The 23939-nt window shown below is 51.8% G+C and overlaps 9 protein-coding genes across 9 annotated transcripts; 5 read left to right on the top strand and 4 right to left on the bottom strand.

The window, feature by feature from the left end:
- Positions 1–4615: 4615 nt before the first annotated feature.
- On the top strand, positions 4616–6086 carry UCRPA7_1353 (putative sorbitol dehydrogenase protein; the record flags this gene model as incomplete). Its single annotated transcript, XM_007913934.1, has 3 exons — positions 4616–4702; positions 4855–5225; positions 5279–6086. 3 exons carry the CDS (start codon positions 4616–4618, stop codon positions 6084–6086), a joined length of 1266 nt encoding a protein of 421 aa, XP_007912125.1.
- A 785-nt stretch (positions 6087–6871) lies between these two features.
- Positions 6872–8165, bottom strand: UCRPA7_1352 (putative cop9 signalosome subunit 6 protein; the record flags this gene model as incomplete). The annotated part of the gene is made up of 2 exons (XM_007913933.1): positions 6872–7830; positions 7892–8165. The coding sequence occupies 2 exons, from the start codon at positions 8163–8165 to the stop codon at positions 6872–6874; spliced, it is 1233 nt and encodes a 410-aa protein (XP_007912124.1).
- A 2748-nt stretch (positions 8166–10913) lies between these two features.
- UCRPA7_1351 (hypothetical protein) lies at positions 10914–11630 on the top strand (the record flags this gene model as incomplete). Its single annotated transcript, XM_007913932.1, has 1 exon — positions 10914–11630. The coding sequence occupies one exon, from the start codon at positions 10914–10916 to the stop codon at positions 11628–11630; it is 717 nt and encodes a 238-aa protein (XP_007912123.1).
- A 76-nt stretch (positions 11631–11706) lies between these two features.
- Positions 11707–12069, bottom strand: UCRPA7_1350 (hypothetical protein; the record flags this gene model as incomplete). Its single annotated transcript, XM_007913931.1, has 1 exon — positions 11707–12069. One exon carries the CDS (start codon positions 12067–12069, stop codon positions 11707–11709), a length of 363 nt encoding a protein of 120 aa, XP_007912122.1.
- Positions 12070–13148: 1079 nt separating this feature from the next.
- Positions 13149–14153, top strand: UCRPA7_1349 (putative dna repair protein; the record flags this gene model as incomplete). Its single annotated transcript, XM_007913930.1, has 1 exon — positions 13149–14153. The coding sequence occupies one exon, from the start codon at positions 13149–13151 to the stop codon at positions 14151–14153; it is 1005 nt and encodes a 334-aa protein (XP_007912121.1).
- A 486-nt stretch (positions 14154–14639) lies between these two features.
- UCRPA7_1348 (putative ring-like domain-containing protein) lies at positions 14640–15929 on the top strand (the record flags this gene model as incomplete). Its single annotated transcript, XM_007913929.1, has 3 exons — positions 14640–15603; positions 15658–15803; positions 15927–15929. The coding sequence occupies 3 exons, from the start codon at positions 14640–14642 to the stop codon at positions 15927–15929; spliced, it is 1113 nt and encodes a 370-aa protein (XP_007912120.1).
- A 317-nt stretch (positions 15930–16246) lies between these two features.
- On the bottom strand, positions 16247–17829 carry UCRPA7_1347 (putative compass complex protein; the record flags this gene model as incomplete). The annotated part of the gene is made up of 2 exons (XM_007913928.1): positions 16247–17504; positions 17555–17829. The coding sequence occupies 2 exons, from the start codon at positions 17827–17829 to the stop codon at positions 16247–16249; spliced, it is 1533 nt and encodes a 510-aa protein (XP_007912119.1).
- Positions 17830–18350: 521 nt separating this feature from the next.
- Positions 18351–20757, top strand: UCRPA7_1346 (putative pre-mrna-splicing factor cef-1 protein; the record flags this gene model as incomplete). Its single annotated transcript, XM_007913927.1, has 2 exons — positions 18351–20369; positions 20425–20757. 2 exons carry the CDS (start codon positions 18351–18353, stop codon positions 20755–20757), a joined length of 2352 nt encoding a protein of 783 aa, XP_007912118.1.
- A 266-nt stretch (positions 20758–21023) lies between these two features.
- On the bottom strand, positions 21024–23042 carry UCRPA7_1345 (putative amino acid permease protein; the record flags this gene model as incomplete). The annotated part of the gene is made up of 9 exons (XM_007913926.1): positions 21024–21063; positions 21145–21294; positions 21355–21791; positions 21936–22209; positions 22427–22573; positions 22627–22680; positions 22740–22894; positions 22972–22985; positions 23039–23042. 9 exons carry the CDS (start codon positions 23040–23042, stop codon positions 21024–21026), a joined length of 1275 nt encoding a protein of 424 aa, XP_007912117.1.
- Positions 23043–23939: the final 897 nt, after the last annotated feature.

The raw sequence follows: 23939 nt of genomic DNA, 5'->3' as shown, positions 1-23939 counted from the left end.
TTAGCTTGCTCCTCTCTTCTCGTTCCCTAATCTGACAGCTCTTCGACCTGCCCACACCTCATCATTGAGCCTTCTATCCTGGAGCAAGGAAGACGCCTCCGGTCCATATCACAACCTCGAAAGTTTCAGATTTCTGGATAACTGACTCTCAACATGGTGCTAGTAACAACGAAAGACGGCGAAGTGTGCTTTGCCTTCGAGCATGGATCCGTTGTGGTTTGTTTACATAGACGGCAATCACGGAAAGCTATTTCCACCTCTGGTTGAGGCGTTATTCTCGGCACGATCACGGTCAGAAAATGTATGACAACCCGGTGCCTTGATGGCTGCTGGCCCGTAGCCCGATATAGTGGATGGTTTAATTGGGCCATATTCGGTAGTTCAGCAACTGCATTCAGCAGGGATGAGAGAACCCTTCATCGAATACGTGCAGCAACTTGGCGCCTATTTGAGTGACCGTCCATTAAAAACTATGCAGAGGACTGACGAGAAACCGGCAGACATGACTCAACATCGACCCGGCCGTCTTGCTGCGAGTACAGCGATAGCGGAGAAGAAGCTGCATTCAAGCCCCGCCTTCGAAGATCTGACCTTGATGATATTGCCATGACAGAAAACTAGTACTTAGGAAGCACCCCATATCAAGCCGCCCGATCATTGGAAGCTCCTTCACGATGTGGCGAAAAGAGCAAATCCGTTTCAATGTGTTGGAAGGCAGCACGGCCTTGAGACATGCATATTGGCATTGACGAGCCACCTATCACGGACATACCTAGGTAGATAGTGTTGGAGGCTTGGAGCATCAATTGCGAATCTTGCGATACAAGGCCTTGAATATCATTTCTGGATCGGAGACAGCGCAATTCTCCCCTCCGAACAACCCTGCTGCTCCACAGTCATGAATTGAGGGGTTATGGGGCAAAGGAAAGCTCAGACCAGAAATGCAGAGAGATAATTCTCGCTTCTCACGCGCAGACATCCTAGTGCTCTGCTCCGATTTGCGGGACTTCGACCCTTTCTCCAACTGCGCTTCCCCGGGGAGAATCTCCTTCAGTGTCTTGGGTTTTCTGTCTATTAAGAGCACACATATTCCATCCGTTAGCTCTTCATGAGCCAAGAATCGACTGTCAGTCGGTGCAGTCGGTGCATCCGTCCGAAAGTCTTTACTGGACTGTTGATCTTTTGGACAAAAGTGCGCTTAATGGGGTTTTGATGTGCGAAATGCCAATGCAGAGCAACTTGACCCGACTAAGACCGGGTAGACCATCCGAAAGTCTGATTTCGTTTTGGATTTCACTCGCGATAATGCTACATGACCAGCTGCAAATACTTGGCTTTGGATTCGCCAATGTTCATTAGCTTCGACCATGACTTGACAAGACCTCGCGATAACATTCGAGGTCTTCGTCATAACCACGATCTGGAGATAGTCGTTGACAACATGACTGGGTACAGCCAGCTTTCACAAGCCACAGCTCTGGAGATGGAGTGTAGGACAAAGACCCGACATTGCCGCGTCAATTGCGCATGTCCAGTCCCAAGCAAGCTCACCTTGTCCAGGTCACTTACCTTCAATTTGTTTGGCGATCTCATGTTGGAATACTGCATAGTGCATAGACACTAATGGACAAGACTATGGCTGGATAAGGTAAACGGCCGCATTGGGTATCTATTCATAGCTGCTTCGTGTCGCGAAGCCTTATTACCTTGGAGGCATGGCAGACTCACTGCCTCTCACGATCTCCCACACCGAGAATTGTATATTCCAACATATTCAAGTCATCTGGGTGTGAAGATAACATGCCCTATTCTTTGGAAATACTCCGGAAAGTCGTGGGAGGGAATGAAGCGGTAGAGAAGATGGTGGTCGAGTACGACATGGCATCTTCGAAATCTGGTTCAATCCACTCCCGAAGCAGTGCCAATGATACCAAAGTCGGTCCTCGATGGTATGTTGGACCAAGTCACCACAGATGCGACCCAAACCTGTGGCGCCAGGGTTGCCTAACTTGTATGGAGCTCATCCGAACCTTTCGCCGCTCGGTTTCTTGTGCGATATGGGCGACGGATGGCTTGGTTGGAGTGCAAGCAGGCGCACCCCTGTCAGCCATGTGCAAGTGTCTCGCCATAGGCCGGTAAAATAGCCGTTGCATGTCGCAAGGACGCACATCTATTGCATCCACGACTAACGGTCTCTGTTCCTGACAGGGGTGCCATCCCGCCTTCAAAGGTTCGCCTTCTTGTAGAACCCAAAACGAGACACAAGAAGCCAGATTTGCTCTCTTCCAATATCCGGGAGAAATGCCATGTGCATCGCCAATGCTTCTCGAAGGCACGTCCAATGGTCGATCCGTTTCAGCGCGGGACTAGAAACGCCTGACGGGCCGGTAGTGGGCACCCCTAGCCAGAGTTTCTCTCCATGTCTTATCCGGTTCAGGAATTGTCTTCGGGCGGCAACGTCCTGGAAAGGCCCCATGTGGGGTCCCGAGTTGGAGACTCATGTTGGAGAAAATAGCTTCGGTGACACCCTTCTTAGGACGCTATTCCTCACCTCCTGGCCAGAGTGGAGGAGGGGAAATGTCGGCGCCATTCGACAGTAGTCTGGTCCTTAGACTCGGTCAGCTCTTTGTCAATGCGCTTGGTTCTCTTGTACGACAATTTGCCAGACATGGATTCCCGGACCTATCATACTGTTTGGGATCAAGGTAATATTGTTTCTGTGGTCTCCAATAATAACAGCTCAACATGATGTGCTGGAACTTGACAGCGGGACATTGGGTGTACAGATGCCATGAGTATGGCCGAATTGTCACTTGAATGTTCATTGAGGACCTTGACTGGGAGTAAACGGCTGTTCTTCCGACGCGGCTTAGCCCATTTCTGTCATTTTAAGAAATGGATCTCTTTCCTTGCTGAGCTCTCCCCTCCGTCTCAATTCTAGATCCAAGCTATCAAATATGCACCTATGCGCTGCCCTCGCCCCTGCTTCCACCCTGTCTCACCCGCCCCTCCTTCTAAAAGGCTAGAGCCAGTCGTTAGAGCCCATCATTTCCCCTCGATCAAGATGAGATGACAGAGATGCGCTCATTCCCCAGGATTCGCCTTTCATTTATCTTACAAGTTCTAGGCCTCCGGGTCCCTTCTACAGCCTGAACAACGACCAACGGCATTGAATTTGTGCCAGTGCTGCATGGTAGATGGCGATAGACACTGCTCCGGCGTCAAAGAGTAGAGCTTCAGTGAAGCTCCCCATGAGGCAACCTGATCTTGGTCTCGATGCCCCTATCAACCTAAGACATGTACAGCTCAGGGATACCCCATTCCGTGTCTGCAGCATGCCCTCCGGCTGTCCAACCCTTGGCACCCCCATTTACCACACCTCTTGGAAGCGAAGCTCCTCATAGGTCCAGTGGACAGATGCAAATGCAACAAGAGTACATCACATCACGACCCCGGCACACGCAGAGTCTCGGTTGAATCCACAGAGACAATCTGCTGTTGGAGTTCATCATCGTCAGAGCTCCACACGCCGGGCTTGCAGTATCCCAGTCTGGGTAAGACACTCGTACACGGTTCTGCCAACAGGTGTAGGATAATTGGCCCCCATCGACTATGCAACGCATACAGGAGGGACCGCAGCTGTACTTAGTTACAGCTCAGGTATGTTGTACATGCACCATGTATGCACGACGCAATACGGCGCCCGGGTCTGCCTTTTCCCTTTTCCTTTTCGACGTCAACATGGCAGGGACATGGTCTTGTCTTGCCGAAAGATAGACACTGTCGCTAGGCCTCGTTTGCATATGACGACCCGAAATTTGACGTCCCTGGCTGGTGGTCTTGCCTCCGCAGTGCCTAGCTCGTCTGTAGACATGGTCAGAGAGATAAGTGGTCGAGAGATGACTGGTAGAGCTAGCACGAGCTCAATGCTTCCAAAAGCACACCAATTCCGAGTCTACCATTCACTCTCCGCCGGTCCCTCTGCCTTTGCCTCCCCGGACCGCCTTCGATCCCTTCCCTTCCCTTCCCTCGAAGTCTCTGGCATGGCTCCCCGGCACCGTCAATCAGTGATTGACACACATCACGCATCGATGGCGGTCAACACGTCGCCCTGCTAAAGAGTGGGTGGGGGTCTGATCGATCTCTGCCTGTCTCAACGGTATAATTTTGCCATGTCTTTTGCTCCCGCCATCCCCTAGTCCCTAGTTTCTGCATTTCTCTGTGTCAGAAGTGATAAGTAAGTCGTCCTCCGTCGTCACTAGAGTGCGTGTGAACCCTCTTCCTATTCTCCTCTCCCTGATCTATATCCCACCATCCCACGCCGCCAACAGGACGCTTTGATCAGGCGCCCCTTGAGCCTCATCACGAGTCGTTACTCAAGTCTCCAACCAACGGCCCTACCCCCATCTTTTACACCTTCCCTAGACAGCATCAAGCACCAGGGACCCCATACCCCGCGGCGTGGTCCCCTCGTGTTCTGTCTTCATCCGACCAATCCGGCCTCACACAGTCGTGCCAACGCCCACTAGGCCCCTACACATCCCACTCTCATCCCACGCGGCCTCCGTCATTATTGGAGATGGCGCCCTCTGCTATGCTTGAGATCGAGGAGCCAATGCAGCTACCCGCCAGCCCTGTATACACCTCGAAGTCTTCTTCGATCAGTGCGTCTGTCTTGCATGGACCACGAGACCTGCGATTGGTGAGTTGTGTCTCCAGATCTTATCGTTACACAAGATCAGGGTCCCTCCTCCTTCATTTACACGCCTTCTATTTTTGGAAGAGGCGTGGAGAAAGAGGAGCAGAGCCGCCTCGAAATTTTTGCCCAGGGCTGACAACCAACTTCGCATACAGGAAGTGAGGAGCATTGAGGATCCGGGAATTGGCGAGCTGCAGATTGCCGTCAGGTCCACGGGAATTTGCGGCTCAGATGTCTCCTACTACAAGAAGTTCGCTAATGGCGACCTCTGCGCCTGCCAGCCACTATCTCTTGGCCATGAATCCTCCGGCACGGTTGTCGCCATTGGCCCTCAAGTAATTGGATTCAAGCTTGGAGATCGAGTCGCACTGGAAGTTGGCATTCCCTGTGGACAATGCGGTATCTGCAGGAAAGGTCGCTATAACCTCTGCAAAAAGATGCGATTCAGGAGTAGCGCAAAGAGTTTCCCTCACTTCCAGGGCACACTCCAGGACAAGATAAACCATCCCGCCAACTGGTGCCATAAGTAAGGCCGCTCCTTGCTTGCCAGATCGGCCTCAACTGATATTTACTTTCCAGGTTACCTGATCATGTCACTTTTGACGCGGCTGCCCTCCTCGAACCTCTCTCTGTTGCCATCCATGCCGTCAACCGCGCCAGACCGGAACCCGGGTCCACAGCCCTTGTCATCGGAGCTGGAACCGTAGGTCTCCTGACTGCTGCTATGGCTCGGCAATCTGGCTGCACCACGGTTACCATATGTGACGTTGATGCCGGCCGTGTCAATTATGCAACCAGCAAGGGTTTCGCAACGCACGGATTTGTCGTTCCCCGGCCTCTGCACACCTCATCTAGCAGCTCCTCCATCTATTCCGGCACTTCAACTCCAGCGGACTCGGGTGTCATGACCCCCGCGAGCATGTTCTCTTTCTCAAGCCAGCTGGACGGCGCAAAGGCTCTCGCACATGACATTCTTAACTTGACCAAGCCTCCACCATCTCTTGCCAATGACGATGAGGACGACGGCGTCGACGTGACTTTTGAGTGCACTGGCAAGGAGGTGTGCATGCACATGAGCCTCTACGCCACAAGACCTGGCGGCAAGGTCATCATGGTAGGCATGGGCACGCCGATCCAGACGCTGCCCATGTCCGTCGCACACCTGCGCGAAATTGACATCCTGGGCATCTTCCGCTATGCAAATACGTATCCTACCGGCATCCGTATGCTTTGCAATAAGGGTGGGCCATTTGCGCTGCCAAGTCTGGACGACATGGTCACCCATCGATTCAAGGGGCTGGCCAATGCAAAACATGCATTTGAGCTTGCTAGCCGTACAGTCGACGACGAGGGCAAATTGGTGTTGAAGGTAGTTATTGAGGCTTAAACAGTTGTTTCATCTAGATTTTGGAATTGGGCAAACCAGGTTTTCTAACGTTTTCCTTCCTGTTTCCTTGCTTTTATCCCTGATCATTTCCATTTTGGGTTCCCTGCAGCGAATGAATGAAAGCGACATGATAGACTGTTACCAGAATGCTTGCTCCTTCAACAAGACCGGTGGCTTTTGCTTGCGCTTCTTATGTCTTCAACGGGGGAACAAAGGATAGCCCCTGATAATATTAGATCTTGGGTGGACTGGACTGGATAGTAAAAAATTTTACAGGCTGCAGGTTGGCTGGCTCTTTTCGAGTTTCCTACAAGCCTTTGTCTTCGACTTATTTCTCATGTCAGAACGTTATGAAAACCAGTACTTTAGCCAAGGACACGCCGGAAGGAGATTTTGCTTTCAATCCTAAATCTAAGCACAACGTGATGATTGGCTAGGGAGGCTGCAGCAGTTAGGACAATACAAAGGGTTCACTCATAGTAATCATGGTCCAGGGAAATGTGTATGATGACTCTGATTCTGGGATTGTTTTGTCTTCGTAAGCCTCTAATGATCTGATGCAATGGGCTCTATCGTTATCGCGACTTCGAGAGAAAGATCTCTTTACTATCTCGTGGGGCCATCCATTGTGCCTTTTCTTCGTGAAATTCCTCGAACGCCGGTGGGAAAAATCAAGTCCGTTGAGCCCTTGCTCATGTAAATGCCAATAGTCCTACAAACGCCATCATCGGCTATGCAACGCCATGTCTCCGCAATCGCACGAAAGAGAAAGCCCAGCCTTGCGCCTAAAGGAGGTCGCCAGCGCCTGGCAGGTTAAAGCCAGAGCTTCCACCTGCTGAGCCAAACTCAGTCGCCATACGACGGTTTTGGTTCTTCGCACTCTCCACGATATGGTGCTTCTTGCCGACGTCTCGCATGTCGCTGATGGCGGTCGCCATCTCGTCCAGCATGGCGATGGATCGAACGTCATTCGCCTCGCTCATCATCTCTCGGTTGAATTGCTCTAGGTCAGACGGCTCCAGAAGCTTCAGGCGGTCAGTCATCGACTGCACCTGTCGTAAGATGGTGTGGGAAGGTGTGGTATGCTGGCCGCTTGCCTCGCCCGCAGTTGCAACACCCTCGCCGCGGAGCACTGAGGGAGGGAGCTGCTCGAGATAGCTTGCGGCTAGATCGACACGCGACTTCATCATCTTGGTGGCGTTCATCTTGCCGGTCAAGGCAGCCACAGCCTCCTCATCCTCCTTGGAAAGCACGACGTTCTCGGGGGTAGGAAAGGTCTCAGCGTCCTGGGGAGCGGCCCGTCGCTTTCCCTTCACATCCACCTGACCCGAGGCTGTCTTCGGCTCCTTGACCTCAGCGGAAGCAGCGTTTCCAGCACCACCAGCGATGTAGTCCATGCTGATCATCTCAGCCTCGTCTGTGGTGAAGCTGTGAGGGATAACTCGGAACTTCAACTTCAAGGTAGCATCGCCGTCTTTCATCTCCTTGTCTTCGCCACTATTAGACGTGATCTTGCTTGCGTCATCGACCTCGTAGTAAGACTCGTAGACCGTGACAGGAATCTTTCCACCAGCAGTATCCTTGGCCTGGTTCACGAGAGCATCGGTGTGCAGGCCGAGGACAACCGCAGACTCATTGTAGCTCAGGATCTGGTGATGAATCGGTAGGATGTTGGGTCGAGGGCCAGTCTGGGGCATTAGAGTGTACCAACCAACAAGGTCAAGATCTTTGTGGACGAGCTTCACTTGAGGGTTGTTAGCCACTCAGATTTCTCTCAGATGACGTTTTCTTCAGATTTCACTTACTCTGCTCCAGACGCGTCGCCAGCCACTCTCCAGGGATGATCAGGTCACCATTCTCAGCAGGAGTAGCGTGCGCCTCGAAGATGAACTCCAAGGTGATCTCGCGGCCATTCTGCTGTCCGATGATGCAGCCTACGATGGGTCCTTGCTGCTTGCGCTGTGTGTGACTGGTAATGTGATTTGAGATGTCCATCAGAACCAGAGGATGGAGCTGAGCCTTCAGGCTCAAGTCAGAGCTCTTCACGCTCGACAGGAGCTCGTTGTGGGTGACCTCCATATTGTCGTAGGCCGAGATGATTCCGTCGACCGTTGAATGCGTGCTGCTGGAGCTTGAACCGCCGACCAGAAACCGGGCGCGTAGATCACTGTAAGCACGGCAGCGCGGGAGGCCACGGATCTTGCAGAATAGAGGACCCTTGGAAGATCCTGACTGCTCAGCTCGATGCTCGATCGGAAGAGCTGGAAGAGGTCGGGTAGGTGGAGGGCCCGGGCAAGGAGGTGGGGTGGGTTGTCGAAGGTGATATTGGAGGGGTAGCGGCAGCGTTGGGACTCGCTGAGGACCTGGAGTCCCAGGGCTTGCGGGGCCAGCAGGGTGAAGCTCCAGGGAGCTCTCCTGCTGGGCCTCACTGGCGCCACAACAAAGAAAGCGATAGCAAAAGCACATTGTGGCGGTGCTAGATCACGTGGTAAGGTTGAAAGATGAAGGGGAAAACGCCACATGTGGCGTTCTGTGGCGTTTTTGTGTGGGTGGAGTGTGGGGCTCCATGAGTGGGGCCTGGGTTTTGGACAGCCTTGTGCAGATTGTGGCCCAAGCTTCTGCACCAGGCTCCATCAAGCTTCACCCTCATTGCCAGCCATCTAACACCCCATATAACACCTGAGAGGCTTTCTTGTGCTTGTGTGGCTCCGATTGCATATCACATACTCGATTTCTTTAGAACTTGCTCTTTTGTATATTAAGAATTTCAAAGTCATTGCTTTGAAGACTTACAAGCCTAGATTTCAATCGTTGCTGGTTATAGCCACAATTGTCAATAACATACTAGTATATGGGCTGCAACTGCTTTACAAGTGACCCTAGGGCTCTTGCCTCAAGGTTCTAGATATGAATGCTTGACCAGATGACATGACCTTTATAGGCCTCATTGATTAACTTTTGTAGAAAAGCTCTAAAGTCTAGTTTGCTGATTATTTTGATATGCCTAAGAAAGTCCAGTCTTAACTTATGTTGAGCATGGAGCTTTACACCTTTGCAGGTACACTGCTTATTTGGGCTGTAATACAGGCTAGCTAAAGCACAATCAACAAAGCAAGGGGCTTATCCAAACAAGTTCTCAGCAAAACCTATGTGCAGTGTAGGGAAGCCTGCTTCCAAGCCAAAGAAGTAGAACTAATTATTACTAGGATGTGTAATGTTGTCTCATAGCTCTTGCATACTGTTTGATGACCACATCTTGATTGTGACTGGGTTATGTTGTAATGACAAATGGTGAAGATCGCTAGGCTTTCATCTTCCGCAATATTCTTTGTGGCCAATGCAACCATCAGCTACTCCAGTGAACAGGGCGATGATTTCTCATCAAACACTCTACTTAGTATCGATGCCTATCCCATTGTCTAGAAACCCTCATACTCAACTTGATAATGATCACCTCAAGACTTGAGTAACAGTACTCACATCCAATAACGCTCTTCAAGCCAGAAGGTGCTGTATTGTTGTGAGGTTGAGGGACACTTCAGAGAGCAAGTGTGTTATTATCATCCCAGAAAAACTGATGCCTTGATCCAGGTATCATTACACGTGTTGAATCTATGTGTTCTTCTCCAGGGCATTCTACAAATATAGAATCATCCTCAACAGGCATCTCTGCATTTGGCATCTTCAATGTGCATTTAATTTCTCGATTTCAGCCAGGTATTTCGATACATTATGGCTTCTGCAAGCAGAACAAGCCCGTCCCATAGCACTCAATCCCCGAGTAACACTGATACTCCAGCTTCGAAGAGATCGGCTCCTGAAGAGGAGGTTCAATTTGTGTCTTCAAAACCAGTGAAGAAACGACGAACGAGTCTCCCGAATGGCCCAAAGCCTGCAGCATCTCAACAGCCTGATACTACCGAAGTAAAAGGCCACAAGGATCCAGTGATGGATCAGATCCATGATGCATCAGCTCCTAGCAACCATGAGAGGCCTTCAATTCCTTCAAGCGAGGCGCCTATGACACCAGCTATCGTTACCCAAGGCACCTTAACTCCTGGCATGGAGTGCTTCACTTTTCCGCAAGCACAATATCCGGCAACAACCCTACCTCCTCACAACTCGCCAGTCCTCTCTCCGAAGCAGTTACCGCTCGAAGCAAGCGGTTCATACTCGGCAAATATCCCAATGCAGCAGACCATGGATATTATATCATTTCCAGATCTTTTCAACCCAGCAGACTTCGAAGGCCTTGGAAATATTTGGGAACTGGCGAATTGGGTACCACAGCCAGCTTTGATGACACCCGAGGCTGCACTCAATCACAGAATGCTCAACCCACCTTCGCACCTGCAGCCAGACGCACAAGCCCTGGGACCACCATCTGATTACCCGATGACCCTACCATCTCCAATGTCATCAAGTCAATTCTGTCTCAGTCAAACAAGCCTGACTGATCCCAGCACGAGCAATGTTCAGCAGCCTCAAATGAGCCAGGATATCCAGTCCATACCACCCAGGGAGACAAGTCCGCGGGAGGAAAAGGAGAAAACTCCGCCCGCCCCTCTTAATGATGCCAAATCTGAGACTCCTGAGACTCCTGCACCTGTGGCGCTCAAGGGACCAGCAACTTCCGAAGCAAGAAAGGAGATCCCTCTTCAGTCTCAGGGGCCGCACAAACCTAAGCTACCTTGCTTAATATGCGCCAAGCTCCGCCAACAAGCCATGATCAACCAGGCCAACGGAAAGGGACTCAATATGGATTCGCCGGCCACGACCACAGCTGAACATCACTTCCATCTTCACTCTTCACATCAGCCAACTCTTATGGGTCCAGGCTCCGGTAACGTACCGGGTCCTGCCTCACAGATGAGCTTCCAATACCTCAACTCACCGATGGGCATGATGTACGCGAATGGCGTAGCACCTGTCAATGGGGCCCTGAGACCGGTTTCTCCGTACATTATGGGCGGCGTACTGGCGCAGGCAACGAACATGCCTGGCGCAAATTCTATGATGGCACCTGCAGTCCAATATACTCCAGTACACAACCTGCAAAACACTCAGGCAACCAAGCATCAAAATCCCGGACCTGCAAAGAAGTCCATGACAACGTCTTCGCCTGCTGGTAAGGCTCGAGCTCCTGCAGCATCAAAGCGCAAGCCGCCGCCGAATCTTATCGTTGATGTCGCCGAGACCTGCGAAGAGGTCTTCCCCTTCGACGAGGTTGCTGAACGGCACAGCGTACCACGCCACAGGGTCGTCGAGGTCTTCTCCGCCATCGTCCAGCTGCCTTTGCTGCGGTGTGCCACGGACAAGCGCAGATCAGGCAAGCTGGCACAGACGCGCATGCGAGAGTTCGCCAAGGCGAAGAAGGAATCGCAAGTCGTAGGGAATGCCCCAGCACTGGGCAAGCATGATGCTGCACATGGTCAAGCTCCGGAGAAGAAGCTGATCTTGCCTGGGGTGATGGAGCTGGCAAGAAATATGCCACCATTGGAGTACCCAGGAGGTGCTAAACAGGGATTCACGGGGCCTTGGTAGCATTGGTCAAGCTGTTACGATTCAAGTTTGTGAGCATTGTTATTAGATCATGGAGCATGTAATTAACTGCATTGGCTTAACATACCTCGTCATCCTCCTTGCCCGGCCACAAGACCTCATCAGACACACCGCGGATGGTTGCCTTTCTGATCTCTTCCATCCTCTGCAGTTCATATTTGGTCAGAAGCCTCTGGATCTCGGCGGCGACAACGGTCTGGTTCTCGGACGCCGAGACGCGGTATCTCGCCAACGCCTGCTCTCTCAACAGGTCGAACTCGATGTTGATGCGCGAGATACGGTGGGATGGATGGCATTGCGCACATGTATCTCGCAGCTCTGTAGTTGTGCCGGTAGGCATGGCGCATCCCTTGCCGCAGGGCTTGGTGATGTGGACAAGACAATGCCTGCAAAGAAGTTTAGTGATTTCGCCCTCGCACATCGTTCCGCGGTGCTTGGTTCCTCCGAATCGATGACTTTTAACTTGAATGAAGCCTCAGATTGCTCATGGTGGGCGGACTCGCTATTTAAGTGCACTCAGGCTTTTGTACGTGAGAGCGTATCCCTGCGGAGGAAGAAACTAGTTGTCTTCGCCCCTGACGCATGTCTCGGACAACGTCTTTGTTAACTTTCCACTAAGAAAGGACCACAATGGAGTAGGTGACAATAGCTTTAGAAAGTTGTCTGTTCAGGAGCGGATGAAAGTTCTTTCTTTGAAAATGACTGAAACTTGAGATAAACCCATGCCGTAAGATGAGGCGGTATGAGACCATGGAACTACCTTGATCCCTGAAGCCTGTCTTAGTCTCGCACCATAGGAAGCCTGAGATCGCGCCCAGTCTTGCGTTCATGGGCAGCTTAGCCGCAACTATTACCGGAAGGGCATGACATAGCGGCATTGTAAACTTGTAATGTGATAAACTTACGAGAAAGCTTGCCGTTTTGCCCGATTGTGGCCGTGTCAAGCCCATTGTGTCTTCTAGCGGTGAGGTGTATAAGTGAAACTTTACCATTGAGGCTCATCTTCAATACATCGAGCTTTGCTCTTGTGATAAAGACGCTGGACAATAGTAATGTACACTTCTAAAGGCTAGAGTCAGGACGCTGAGAGGACGTATTAGCTTTCTAGATATCTCGTCGCCTCGAGTGAAATATATTCTAGCTTACCTGGACGATGTCGCCTGGAGATGTGACTGATGCCTTGGGGCTTACTGGAACGGTGGGGCGACGTCGTACAGCACTATTGAGCCTGCCTTAGGGGTCCTAGCACAACCACATTGCGCTATCCCATTAGCCCTATTAGCACCTGACCCTCCAACAACCCCGCCATTCCACCTACTAGGTAGGTACTAAACGCGTCTTCAGAATCTCAAAGACGCGTTTCACTTTACGCCAGTTTCTGCCTACATCGTCCAGAGACATGGTGCATGACGACCTCACCCACAACACTTTTGCAATCTAGGATAGCAAAACTGGTTAAAATAATACCGTCCGCCAGGAGGATACGCCTGCATGTCAACCATGGACTGGGAGCCACCGCTGCCCGAAGGCTACGATGATAGCAACCGTGCCTTCGTGCAAGCGTTTATGGCGCGAGGCACCCTCACGTTCCCTGAAGCGCAGCGCATCCTGGCCGCTATCGTCAGTGCGCAACGAGGTGGCGAGAGGGTCGATCCCGATTCCGTCGAGCGAGAAGACTTCGAAGGATACATCGCCATGGCCCGCGAGGCTGTGTCGCCCCTGGATTTCGACGTCCGAAGCACGATGCATCAAGTCAAGAAGGAGCGCCTCTGGGCGCTTATCAACGCCCATAGCGACCCTTCGACACAGTTAGCGACGTCGCATACTCCGGATGAGATCTCATTCATCAAGAGGCTTCTAGATGCCATGTTCGAGACATACAACTCGCGGAGAATGGAGGTCATGGCGGTGACTGCTCCGCAGGCGCGAAAGCTCGCACGACCGGTGCGGAATCCCCAGCAGAATGGGGATGGAGAAGCCTCGCAAACATCTTCAGACAAGGGCCTCAAGCATAGTGAGGTTGAGGCCCTGCTGGTCAGTCTTGTGGATGAAGGATGGCTGGAAAAGAGCCGGGAGGGATTCTACAGCCTCAGCCCCAGAGCTCTCATGGAGCTATGGTCATGGCTGATGGCTTCATACAATGATCCTGATGCAGGCGATGATGAATGGCAGCGGATCAAGTTCTGCGAAGCATGCAAAGAGATTGTCACAGTGGGCCAGCGGTGCGCAGAGAGGGACTGCAACACGAGATTGCATGATATCTGCGAGAATGCGTATTGGCGTACCAGACGAGATAAAAAGTGCCCACGATGCGAGCGGCCTTGGACTAGCAAGCATTTTGTCGGAGAGCGGGCCGTCACAGAGACAGAAGCTTTCCAGAGGGGTCGGCGCCGAGGTAGCGGCAGAAGAAGTGATCTTGCCGATTCAATCATGCAGCAGGATGACGAAGACGACGATCAAGACGGCGTGGACGAAGCGGACGAGGACATGGATGGTCAGGCATGATATGAATGAGCACGAAAACAACGCTTATCTTAGGTACGGAAAATGGGCTGGAATGATAGATGATACCCTTTGCTAGTCAATGGCAATTGAAACAATGCTATATGTAATACTGCATCATCGCAAAGTGTGCCATATTCTATATTCCATCTGTTGTAGCGCTGACATGGTCCAATAGCAGCCGACACGCCTTCCCCCTATAATAGCCGTTTTCTAGTGGAGCGCCGAAGCGTCTCAGGCGGTCATTGATACCTGCCTACGTCATGTGTGGCGTTAGCTCCCTCCCAAATGATCCATGCGACACGAGAGAACAAGGAAGCTACTTCGTGCTGCTATTCGCTGTGATCCAATAACACATGCAGATAAAGAAAACCGATGATGCAGCACAAACAGAGAACGCAGCGAAATATTTTCGACCGCTTTTGATTCTTTAACCCTGACTTTGGGCATTTCCTCTCTTAACCGTACCGGAAATCTACCACCGCCAAGATGCTCGAGTATTTCAGCTACAAGAAGTTCAAGAAGACTCGCGACGAGAAGCTGAAGTTTGGGAAGGACAACTTGGAGACAAAACCAGAAGAAGGTGCACTCAGCATCACAGTCTCTTCGCCAAAGGAAGATGCTGAGTCCCTTGCGCCTGTGCTCACTGACGATGACGAGCGTTTCTTCGAACGCCTCACGTCTCCTGAGGAATACACCGACGAGGATGGCAACCGACCGCCGTTGCCACCGCGCGTAATGACACCCGATATCTCTTTAGACAGCGATGCAGAGTCCTTCCAGTCGCAACAGCAAGACGTGAAAGGCAAGGGGAAAGCAGTGGCTAAAGAGGCTGAGAAGAAGGCGGACAAGAAAGCGAACCGCTTCCCATTCTTCATGCGCAAGAACAAGAAACTGGAAGATGCGCCGGAACCTAGCAGCCTCGTTGTCCCGGAGCGCGAAGCCGAAAAGGAGCAGAAAGATATCTCGCGCCTGCTCGACGACCTCAACCTAGCAGCGAAAAACAACAAGACTTTCTCCTTGTCTGAGGAGTCTTCAGATATGCTGGCCAAATTCACTCTCATCCTCAAGGATTTGGTTAACGGTGTGCCCACTGCTGCCAAGGACTTGCAAAGCTTGTTCGAGGACCACGACGGCACACTGGCAAGGAACTACGAGAAACTCCCTAAGTCAATGAAGAAGCTCGTGACACAACTGCCTAACAAGCTCACCACCACATTGGCTCCCGAGCTTTTGGCTGTTGCTGCCGAGGCGCAAGGTCTATCGGCAGCAGAAGCATCAACTGGAGGATTGAAGGGAGCAGCCAAGAAGTTCCTGACGCCAAAGAACCTGCAGGAGCTGGTCACAAAGCCGAGTGCTATTGTGGGGTTGTTGAAGGGTATCATGAATGCCTTGAAAGCCAGATGGCCAGCATTTATGGGCACCAATGTCATCTGGAGCATAGCCCTATTCAGTAAGTAATCCTCATTCTCAGCGTCACGAAACAATATTAATGAACCAAATCTAGTCCTGATGTTCGTCCTCTGGTACTGCCACAAGCGGGGACGCGAGGTCCGTCTGGAAAAGGCCGACAAAGAGAATCCTATCGACGGAAGTGATCGCGTTGAGGAACTCCCCGATGATCCGACACTCCCAGCACCGGCCACTGAACCGGTAAACCCATCGATTCAAGTCCAATCTCCTAGCCCTGCACCAGCTTCAGGTCTAGATTTACCTCCTCCTCCGATCGGAGCCAATGCACCTGGGAGTAAAAGCCCTGCTACGGTTCCGAAATAGTAATGCCTTACAAACGACACGATGGGAACGACTGAGCGTATGAATGTTAACGGTTACGATGGAATGGCGCGGCGTGGCGTATTGATACCTTGGGACAGTCTCGGAAGCACATTTGGCCCAAATTTTTTTTTTAGTTTTGCTTCGTCTTAACATTGGACGTGGTAGTTTAGCTTAAGCCAAAGTAACATCATTTTTATACATCAATCCCAAACACCCTGCTCCGTTCATGGGTATCGTTTTCAGTTCCAGAAAGGTTCCGTCCCTTGATAGCATAGCAGTATGCTCCCCTGGATTTCTACAATGGCTATCGTTCATTGTCTTCAATCGTCTTGCACCAGCTCCTTTATCTCTTCGCGACCGGCTGTCATTCCAACAGCCTCCACCTTCTCATTCTGGCGTGTCCGGTCGATGACTCTACCACCGTCCTTCATCCAGAAGTCGGCTTCATCAATAATATCGTACACGACATCCTCCACGATCTGCTCGTCATAGCGCTCGGCCACGGGGCGAGGCTGGCCCTTTTCAGGGTTTGGTCCGCCGCCATTGATAGCTTTCTCCTGACCTTCCATGACGGTGTCCTCTTCGACCCCTTCATATCCTGGAGGCGGGTACCAAAACTTTGGCCCGAAGTTCACCTCTGCTGCTCCGCCCCTGAATGTGCTTACAGCGGGATAGTAACCTAGCATTCCGTCGTCGAGGCCCTCACGGGCGTCTTGCTGCGGTGCTGGTTTTGAGGCGGGTGGTAGGAATGCGAGAAGATTTGTGAAAGCAGTCCCCATTGACACACCATTCTTATAGACCTTGATCCAAGAGTTCGGTAATGTTCGCATACACGGAGAAGGGTGGTTCGGATTGGGGCCTTCCGAGTTCCCTGTGCCTGCTCCCGAGGTGGACATGGGAGATGGATTCATCAAGTCGTCCAGCTCCTTAGTAGTGTGGTAATCGAACTTTTCGAAATAGATATGTGCTTTGAATCGAATTGGTATCCGGTCGCGAACAATGTTGGGGGCTTCCGCTGATGGTTCGGGTTCATCGTCCGCCAGGTCAACAGCAGGGTTGTAATACCCCTGTACCACCTTTCGGTGTAGATGCTCAGAAGGCAGCTGAATTTCCAGACCTATAACATCGCCCTCCTTGATGTCCTCTCCCGGAGGAAAAAAGTCCTTTGGCCGTGACATGTGCACTTTCTGCCCTTGTACGTCACGAATGCCGTAGCTATAGGCATCAAACCCCACAGGAGCATCTAGTGAAGCCTCTCTCCGGGCAAAGCCCACGCGCACATGGCCGTGCGACTCAGGCTGTCCCGCGGCGGGCTTCTCCTTCAAGGTACCTCGCGTGATTTTGCACTCCCAGTACCAACGGCCTTCCCTCACCGCCACATTCGCTCTCGCCATTCTGAATCCCTTGTCCGTCGTGATGTGAGTGCCGGACCTGTCGAAAAACATGTGCGTTGCGGCATCTTCAAAGCTCATGTGAGGCCCATGAGGCTCGGGTTCGGTAAGGCGGTAGAAGAAGGAGGACGGAAAGGCGGGATCTGCTATGCAGTGTGTGTAGACAAAGTTCTTCTTGTTGTAGACACTGAATATAGTCAGTAATAGACTTGGAAATGGCAAAAGAGGCACACTCACTGCTCGGTTGTCTCGAAGAATTCGATAGTCTCCCCTTCAGGACCCTGTACGTCATGGTGAGTGGTGAAAATAGGCCCTTTCGCTACCTCGAAATCGCCAGGTTTCGGAGGTGGAAGCTTGTACCGCGCCGGCGACACTTCCGCTGGCGGCGCATTCGTCGGCTTCAAGAGCTGCTTTGGGTCGGGAGTTGCCCTGGCGCTGTCTCCCCCCGTCGGGGCGCCTTTCGACTCGCGCTTCTTGAGCGACTCCTTCTTCGTCCTCTTCTCACGTGCCATTGCTGTACTGTCGTCTTGCGATTGAGGTTTTGTGGGTTTGGTGTCGGGATTGAGCGGCGAGGACACTGCGGGAACGTGGTCGTCTTCGAGGACTCGCTTCTGAGGAAGGGAGGAGGGAGTGGGAGTATCCCTCCTGGGGACTTCGCCTTCGGTAGCCATCTTTTCTATTCTGACAATCAACAATTCCGATTATTTCGTCCGAAGTGCTTTCAAGCGATTCAACCACGAGGCGTGCTGTGCTCAGGCTACAATGTGCAGACCTGCCCTTTGGGAAGTGAGCTGCAGCTCTCTAGGCACTCAGGGCAGGGTGTTTTCAGTGCATCGATAACACAGCAAGGCTGAGAGTTGCGGCAGCTTATCCATTGGCCAGGCACCACAGCCGGCCCCACCCGCTTTGCATCCAGGGAAATCTTGCCTTGCAATCACATAGCTAAATTTTGACGACTGCCTCAAGGCTAATTTCATCCAGCACGTCGCAAAACACCACTCACACCCTCCTTTGATCTCGCGACTCGGTCAAAATGCCTGTCGTCAAGGGTGGAGTGTGGACAAACATCGAGGATGAGATCCTCAAGGCCTCAGTCTCCAAATATGGCCTGAACCAGTGGGCGCGCGTGTCGTCGCTGCTGGCTCGTAAAACACCCAAGCAGTGCAAGGCGCGATGGAACGAATGGCTCGACCCTAGCATCAAGAAGATCGAGTGGAGCAAGGAGGAGGACGAGAAACTGCTGCATCTGGCAAAGTTGATGCCAACGCAATGGCGCACCATCGCCCCTCTTGTCGGTCGCACCGCGAATCAATGCCTCGAACGATACCAGAAGCTCCTCGATGAGGCCGAGCAGAAGGAGGCGGGCGGCCTCAGTCTGATGGGACCTGAAGGAGGCGAGACACAAGCTCCATCAGCCGATGATGTTCGTCGTCTACGGCCTGGCGAGGTCGACCCAGACCCGGAGACGAAGCCCGCGCGACCGGATACCATCGACCTTGACGAGGACGAGAAGGAGATGTTGAGCGAGGCTCGTGCGCGTCTGGCCAATACACAGGGCAAAAAGGCGAAGCGAAAGGCTCGTGAGCGACAACAGGAGGAGTCACGCCGTCTGGCAGCCCTGCAAAAGCGGAGGGAGCTGAAGACAGCTGGTATCAACATCAAGGTTGTCACTCGCAAGGCAGGTCAGATGGATTACAATGCCGATATTCCATTCGAAAAGAAGGCAGCTCCAGGTTTCTACGACACGAACGAGGAGATGACTCGCAATGAGCTGCAGCGCGCGGCTTTCGATCCCCGCAAGCAGCAGCTGGCTGCCAATAAGCGCAAAGGGGATCAGGACGATGAGGCTGATCGCAAGAGACGCAAGAACGACAAGGATGCTCCTTCGGCATCTTATCAGGCTGCAATCAAAGCCGGTCAAATGCAACGTATACGGGAAGCAGAACAGAGTAGCAAACGTAGAGCATTGAATCTACCGGCTCCTCAGGTCAGCGAGGGCGAGCTCGAGGAGATTGTGAAGATGGGGATGATGGGAGAACGAGCCAATATGCTGGCAAGGGAAAGTGATAACGACGCGACGAAGGGTTTGGTTAGCACTTATAACGCACTCAACACTGGCGCGCCGATTAGGACGCCGAAAGCTCCTGCCCAGGAGGACCATATTGCCAATGAGATCAGGAACATTCGAGCTCTGACCGAGACTCAATCATCTCTGCTGGGCGGTGAAAACACTCCTCTTCACGAGGGAGCTGGTTCGACTGGCTTTGAGTCTGTTGCTCCGCGGAAGCATGTCGTGGCGACGCCGAACCCATTGGCCACGCCTCTCAGGTCTGGAGCGAATGGTCCAGGTGCCACGCCGCTAAGACCAGGGCAAACTCCACTGCGCACTCCTCGCGATACCTTTGCGCTAAACTCTCAAGATGATGAGATGTCTCTGATTGGAGGCACTCCCGGGGATCTCAGGGTCCGCGACACTGCTATGAAACATATGTTGAAGCAAGGTCTGGCTGCGCTTCCGAAGCCAAAGGATACGGAGTGGGAGCTTGAACTGCCAGATGAGCAAGCTGAACTGGCAGATTCTGGTCTCACCCGCGAGGAGGATGCTGCGGAACGCGATCGAAGGGAGCGCGAGTACCGAGAGGCACAGGAATTGCTTGAGCGGAAGAGGCGGACGCAGGTTATGCAGCGTGACTTGCCTCGTCCGGCTGCTGTCGATGTGAAGGCATTATTACAGGATGCATCCCAGCTATCCGACCCAGCTGAAGCACTGGTTGCCCAGGAGGCAGCATTGCTGATGCTTAACGATGCCTTGAAGTACCCGCTTTCGGGGACAAAGCCCATTGACGCTCCTCCTATCCTGGAACGCATCGATGACAATGCATTGGCAGAAGCAAACTTGCAGATTCTGCTGGAGGCAAAGGGTAAGCCGAAGCCTGATGAGGTGCATGCTGCGTGGGAGAGAAGCAACAGCAACTCCTTGCTACTTGGCCTCGGCTGCTATGATGATGACGATGAAGAGGACCAAGTGGCGGCTATGAAGACAGCATTTGACGTAAGTTTTAGCGCCTAAATCTTGGATCTGCGACAATTTGCTAACTTGTTTCAAGGAGGTTCAAGATTCAATCATAGAGTCGGCTGAGAAAGGAGCTAAACTGGAGAAGAAGCTCACCCTGCATCTCGGAGGCTACAAGCAGCGAGCCGAGATGTTGCGCAAGAAGATCGGAGAGACCGCGGTTGACCTCCAAAAGGCCAACAATGCCCTCGGTGCGTTCAAGACGCTCGCAATTTCAGAGGAAGCCGCTGTCCAAAGACGCCTGGCGGCTCTCCGAGATGAAGTCGGCTTTGTTAGCCGTAGGGAGAGAGAGGCACAGGAGCTGTACAGAAGGAATAGGGAAGAGCTCAACAGTCTTGTGGGTGACGGGACAAATGGTTATCATTAGACCATCACAGGCCGTACGGTGTACAGTGAAAATGTAGAATATCTATTTAGATTTAGGGGCATGGCATGGGCGTACGCCACCAAAAATGCAAGTTGCTGGAACATATCTTCCAGGCTCTATACGCCAGGAGAGATTCAAAATCAGTCTATTGTTTCCTACTTATGACTTGACTGTGTTGCTATCTATCATGCAAAAACTTTTATTCGCTCCATGTACTATGTCTTGTGTTGTATCATCTGGTCAAGTCTGTCATATTCATGGACTCTTTAGCCGAACAAAAAGTTTAACGTGCGCTCAAACCAATTCCTAAAGAACATTGTTAGTAGACGACCAGGAGAGTAATAAACGGCTAAAGAATATGAAATGGTTAGGAGAGGAGTAACATACTTGGGAGGCGATGGTATGTAGTTGGCTTGATATTCCTCGATCTCCTCAAGGTTCTTAAAAAGGTCTACCTCGGCAGGCTTATAAAACTTGCTCTTCTTGATGATCTTCCAGCCGATAAACAGGATAGGGCAGACGCCGATCATGGTATATCTAGTCACATATAGTCAGTAACAGAGCATCAGTGGTTGCAGGTCCGGATTCGAAGCTTACGAAAAGAAGAACGTAGGGATATCCCAATTCCCAGGTAGGAAGACCGTGTAGCCACCGACGAAAGTCATGATGAAAGTTCCAACCAGCCCATACCAGGCACTGAAGGGCTGCGGTAGGAAGCCCTTGTATGGAAGCGAGTCCCGGCTCATCCCCTGAGCCGCAAGAGCCTTGTGGAACCGGATGTATGTGAAGCACATAACGGCGAAATTGATGAGCTGAGAGGCGGTCACAAGGTTGACAAACCACTGTAGGACTTGGGCAGCATTGTTCGAAACCTGTAGGAAGGAAAGCAGAGAGAGTGCCAGGACAACGAGCACGCAATAAAGTGGCACTCCGTTGCGGGTACACTTGGTGAAGAATGCCGGCGCTTTGCCCTCAAGCGCCATGCCATACAGGGAACGAGACGCGCAGTATACGTAGCTGTTACCGGCTGAGAACTATTGCGTCCGAAGTCAGTGGCTTCCTTTGAATAGTTGTGAAGAGCGGGAATAGACGCAGTTGAGAACGGAGCTGGACAGCGCATTCGCCATACATGTCTTCAGGACACAAATAAAACGCTGGAAAAGTGGAATTTTACTAACAGCAGCCGTGAGCACCATCGCGTTCACAATATCCGGTAAAACGCGAATCTTCATTCGATTCATGGCGACGACATATGGGCTGGCTGCAGCACCTGGTTTGCCGGTGCTAAAGGCTTCGGACATCTCAGCATCATTGTACGGGACCAGGATGCCAACAGCCAAGGAACCAAGGACGAAAAATGCAGTGAGACGGTAGAAAACGGCATTGAAAGCCCGTGGCATCACAACTCGTGGGTTCTCGGCTTCGCCAGCGGCCATCGAGACGTAGTCGGGGCTGGGGTGGTTGTGTTAGTGGTGTTGGCAAGGCTTGGGAAGACGGGAGTGGCTGACCCTGCAATAGTAAAAGAAGCTTGAATGAGACACTGCAGAAAGCCAAGAAAACGGCCAAGACTTCCATCGTAATACAGCTCGGTGAATGCGCCGGGGTTCTTCCAATATCTTCACTCGGTTAGTGTGGTGGCTTAGGTCGGGGGTCGAGATCAACCACGCACCTAAAGCCGAATCGATCTTGCAGAGGATTACCACCAAGCATGGTAATAAACGTGAAAATGATGAGCGCAACGATCAGAAGCACCTTTCCCAGCGCAGCCCAGAATTCGGACTCGCCATACCAGTGGACGGCAAGCAAGTTAATAAGCCTGTGCCGATTGGTTAGACATTTCCGAGGCAGTAGAGCGATAACACAACACACCCATAGAGAACGATAATGATGGCAATGATTCCACCGGCCGGTACGATATCGCTCCTGTCAGATTAATCTCGTCAGCAACCACGACGAGAGTTGATGACTTGTGTTTTCCTTACCAGTAGTGGATGATGACGTTGCAAGCTGTGATCTCAAAAGGCACTAGCATAGCCTCGAAAATGAAAAAATTCCAGCCTGCAGCGAAGCCAAAGGCCTCGTCCACATAACGACCAGCAAACCGGATGAATGGCGAAGAGATCGGAAGGTAAGTCACCTGGAGGAACGCGGCACTTAGTATTGAGTCGCACAACTTTGAAATCCACCTCATTCTCTTCATTTTAAGGAACTCACCATTTCAGCCATGCCTACGCTTGTTAGTAAAACAGCAAGATTCTGACAAGACAGAGGAATCACTTACACATTGTGGTCGCAAGAATGAAGGTACACCTTCAATGGATCAGGGTTTTGTTTATATAGCCTCTTAGGAATTTGGAAACTCACCAGAGTGTAAAGGCCATGAACAGACTGGCGGGACCTCCATTGAGCAACCCACGACCAATTTGTACATACAGAGCTGTTCCAATTGTGCCACCAATACCTGCCCGTCCATTAGCATCCCAAGTGCCATCTTTTAAAGTCGAATTGAGTCAATCGCACCAATCAACTGAATGTGTCGCGACTTGAGCCTCCGAACGGTGTGGTCTCCCTTGGTAATTGAAGCAATTTCTGGGCTTTCAGGATCACCGTTTGTGTCAAGCTTCTTCTCGTCCAAGATTCCACGCTGCGAATCATAGGGTGGAGGGCGGCGCGACCCTGCCACATCGATTCCGGTGGAGGCCATGGTATGGTTCGTTCCAACTGCAGGCCCCGAGCAGTGTCTGAACAGTTTGTAGTGCCGCACTGTCTCGTGAGAGGCTAATCAATGAATCTGCTTGAGGAGAAGGCTGAAGAACTCGTGCACAAACTGCATTGGGGGTTCACAAGCTTTCAAAGAAGCAATTGAACAGGACAAGAGAGTCTAGAAAACGAGTACTCGGACTTGGCGAGGAAGACAAGCGCGCGCGGAGGGAGCTTTGGGGTATAAAAGGGAAATGAATCGACAGAAGCTCAGAGGATCAGCATAGCGCGGTAAGCCAAGACTGCTTGTGATGCTAAGACTGGTGCTGCCGCAAGCCAACAGGTGAAGTCTCTTGCCAAGATAACAAAAGACGAGAAGAGATTGTGAAGTGTGTGGTACGACCGGTTTTCTTTACTCTATCTAGTTTATCTAAGGGTACATGTACCTTCAAGGTAAGCAGCAAGCATGCAACCATATCTCC

Source organism: Phaeoacremonium minimum (assembly GCF_000392275.1).
Source record: "Phaeoacremonium minimum UCRPA7 unplaced genomic scaffold PA7_03_scaffold_84, whole genome shotgun sequence".
Taxonomy (NCBI): Eukaryota; Fungi; Ascomycota; class Sordariomycetes; order Togniniales; family Togniniaceae; genus Phaeoacremonium; species Phaeoacremonium minimum.
This window is presented reverse-complemented; position numbering and strand designations above follow the sequence as displayed.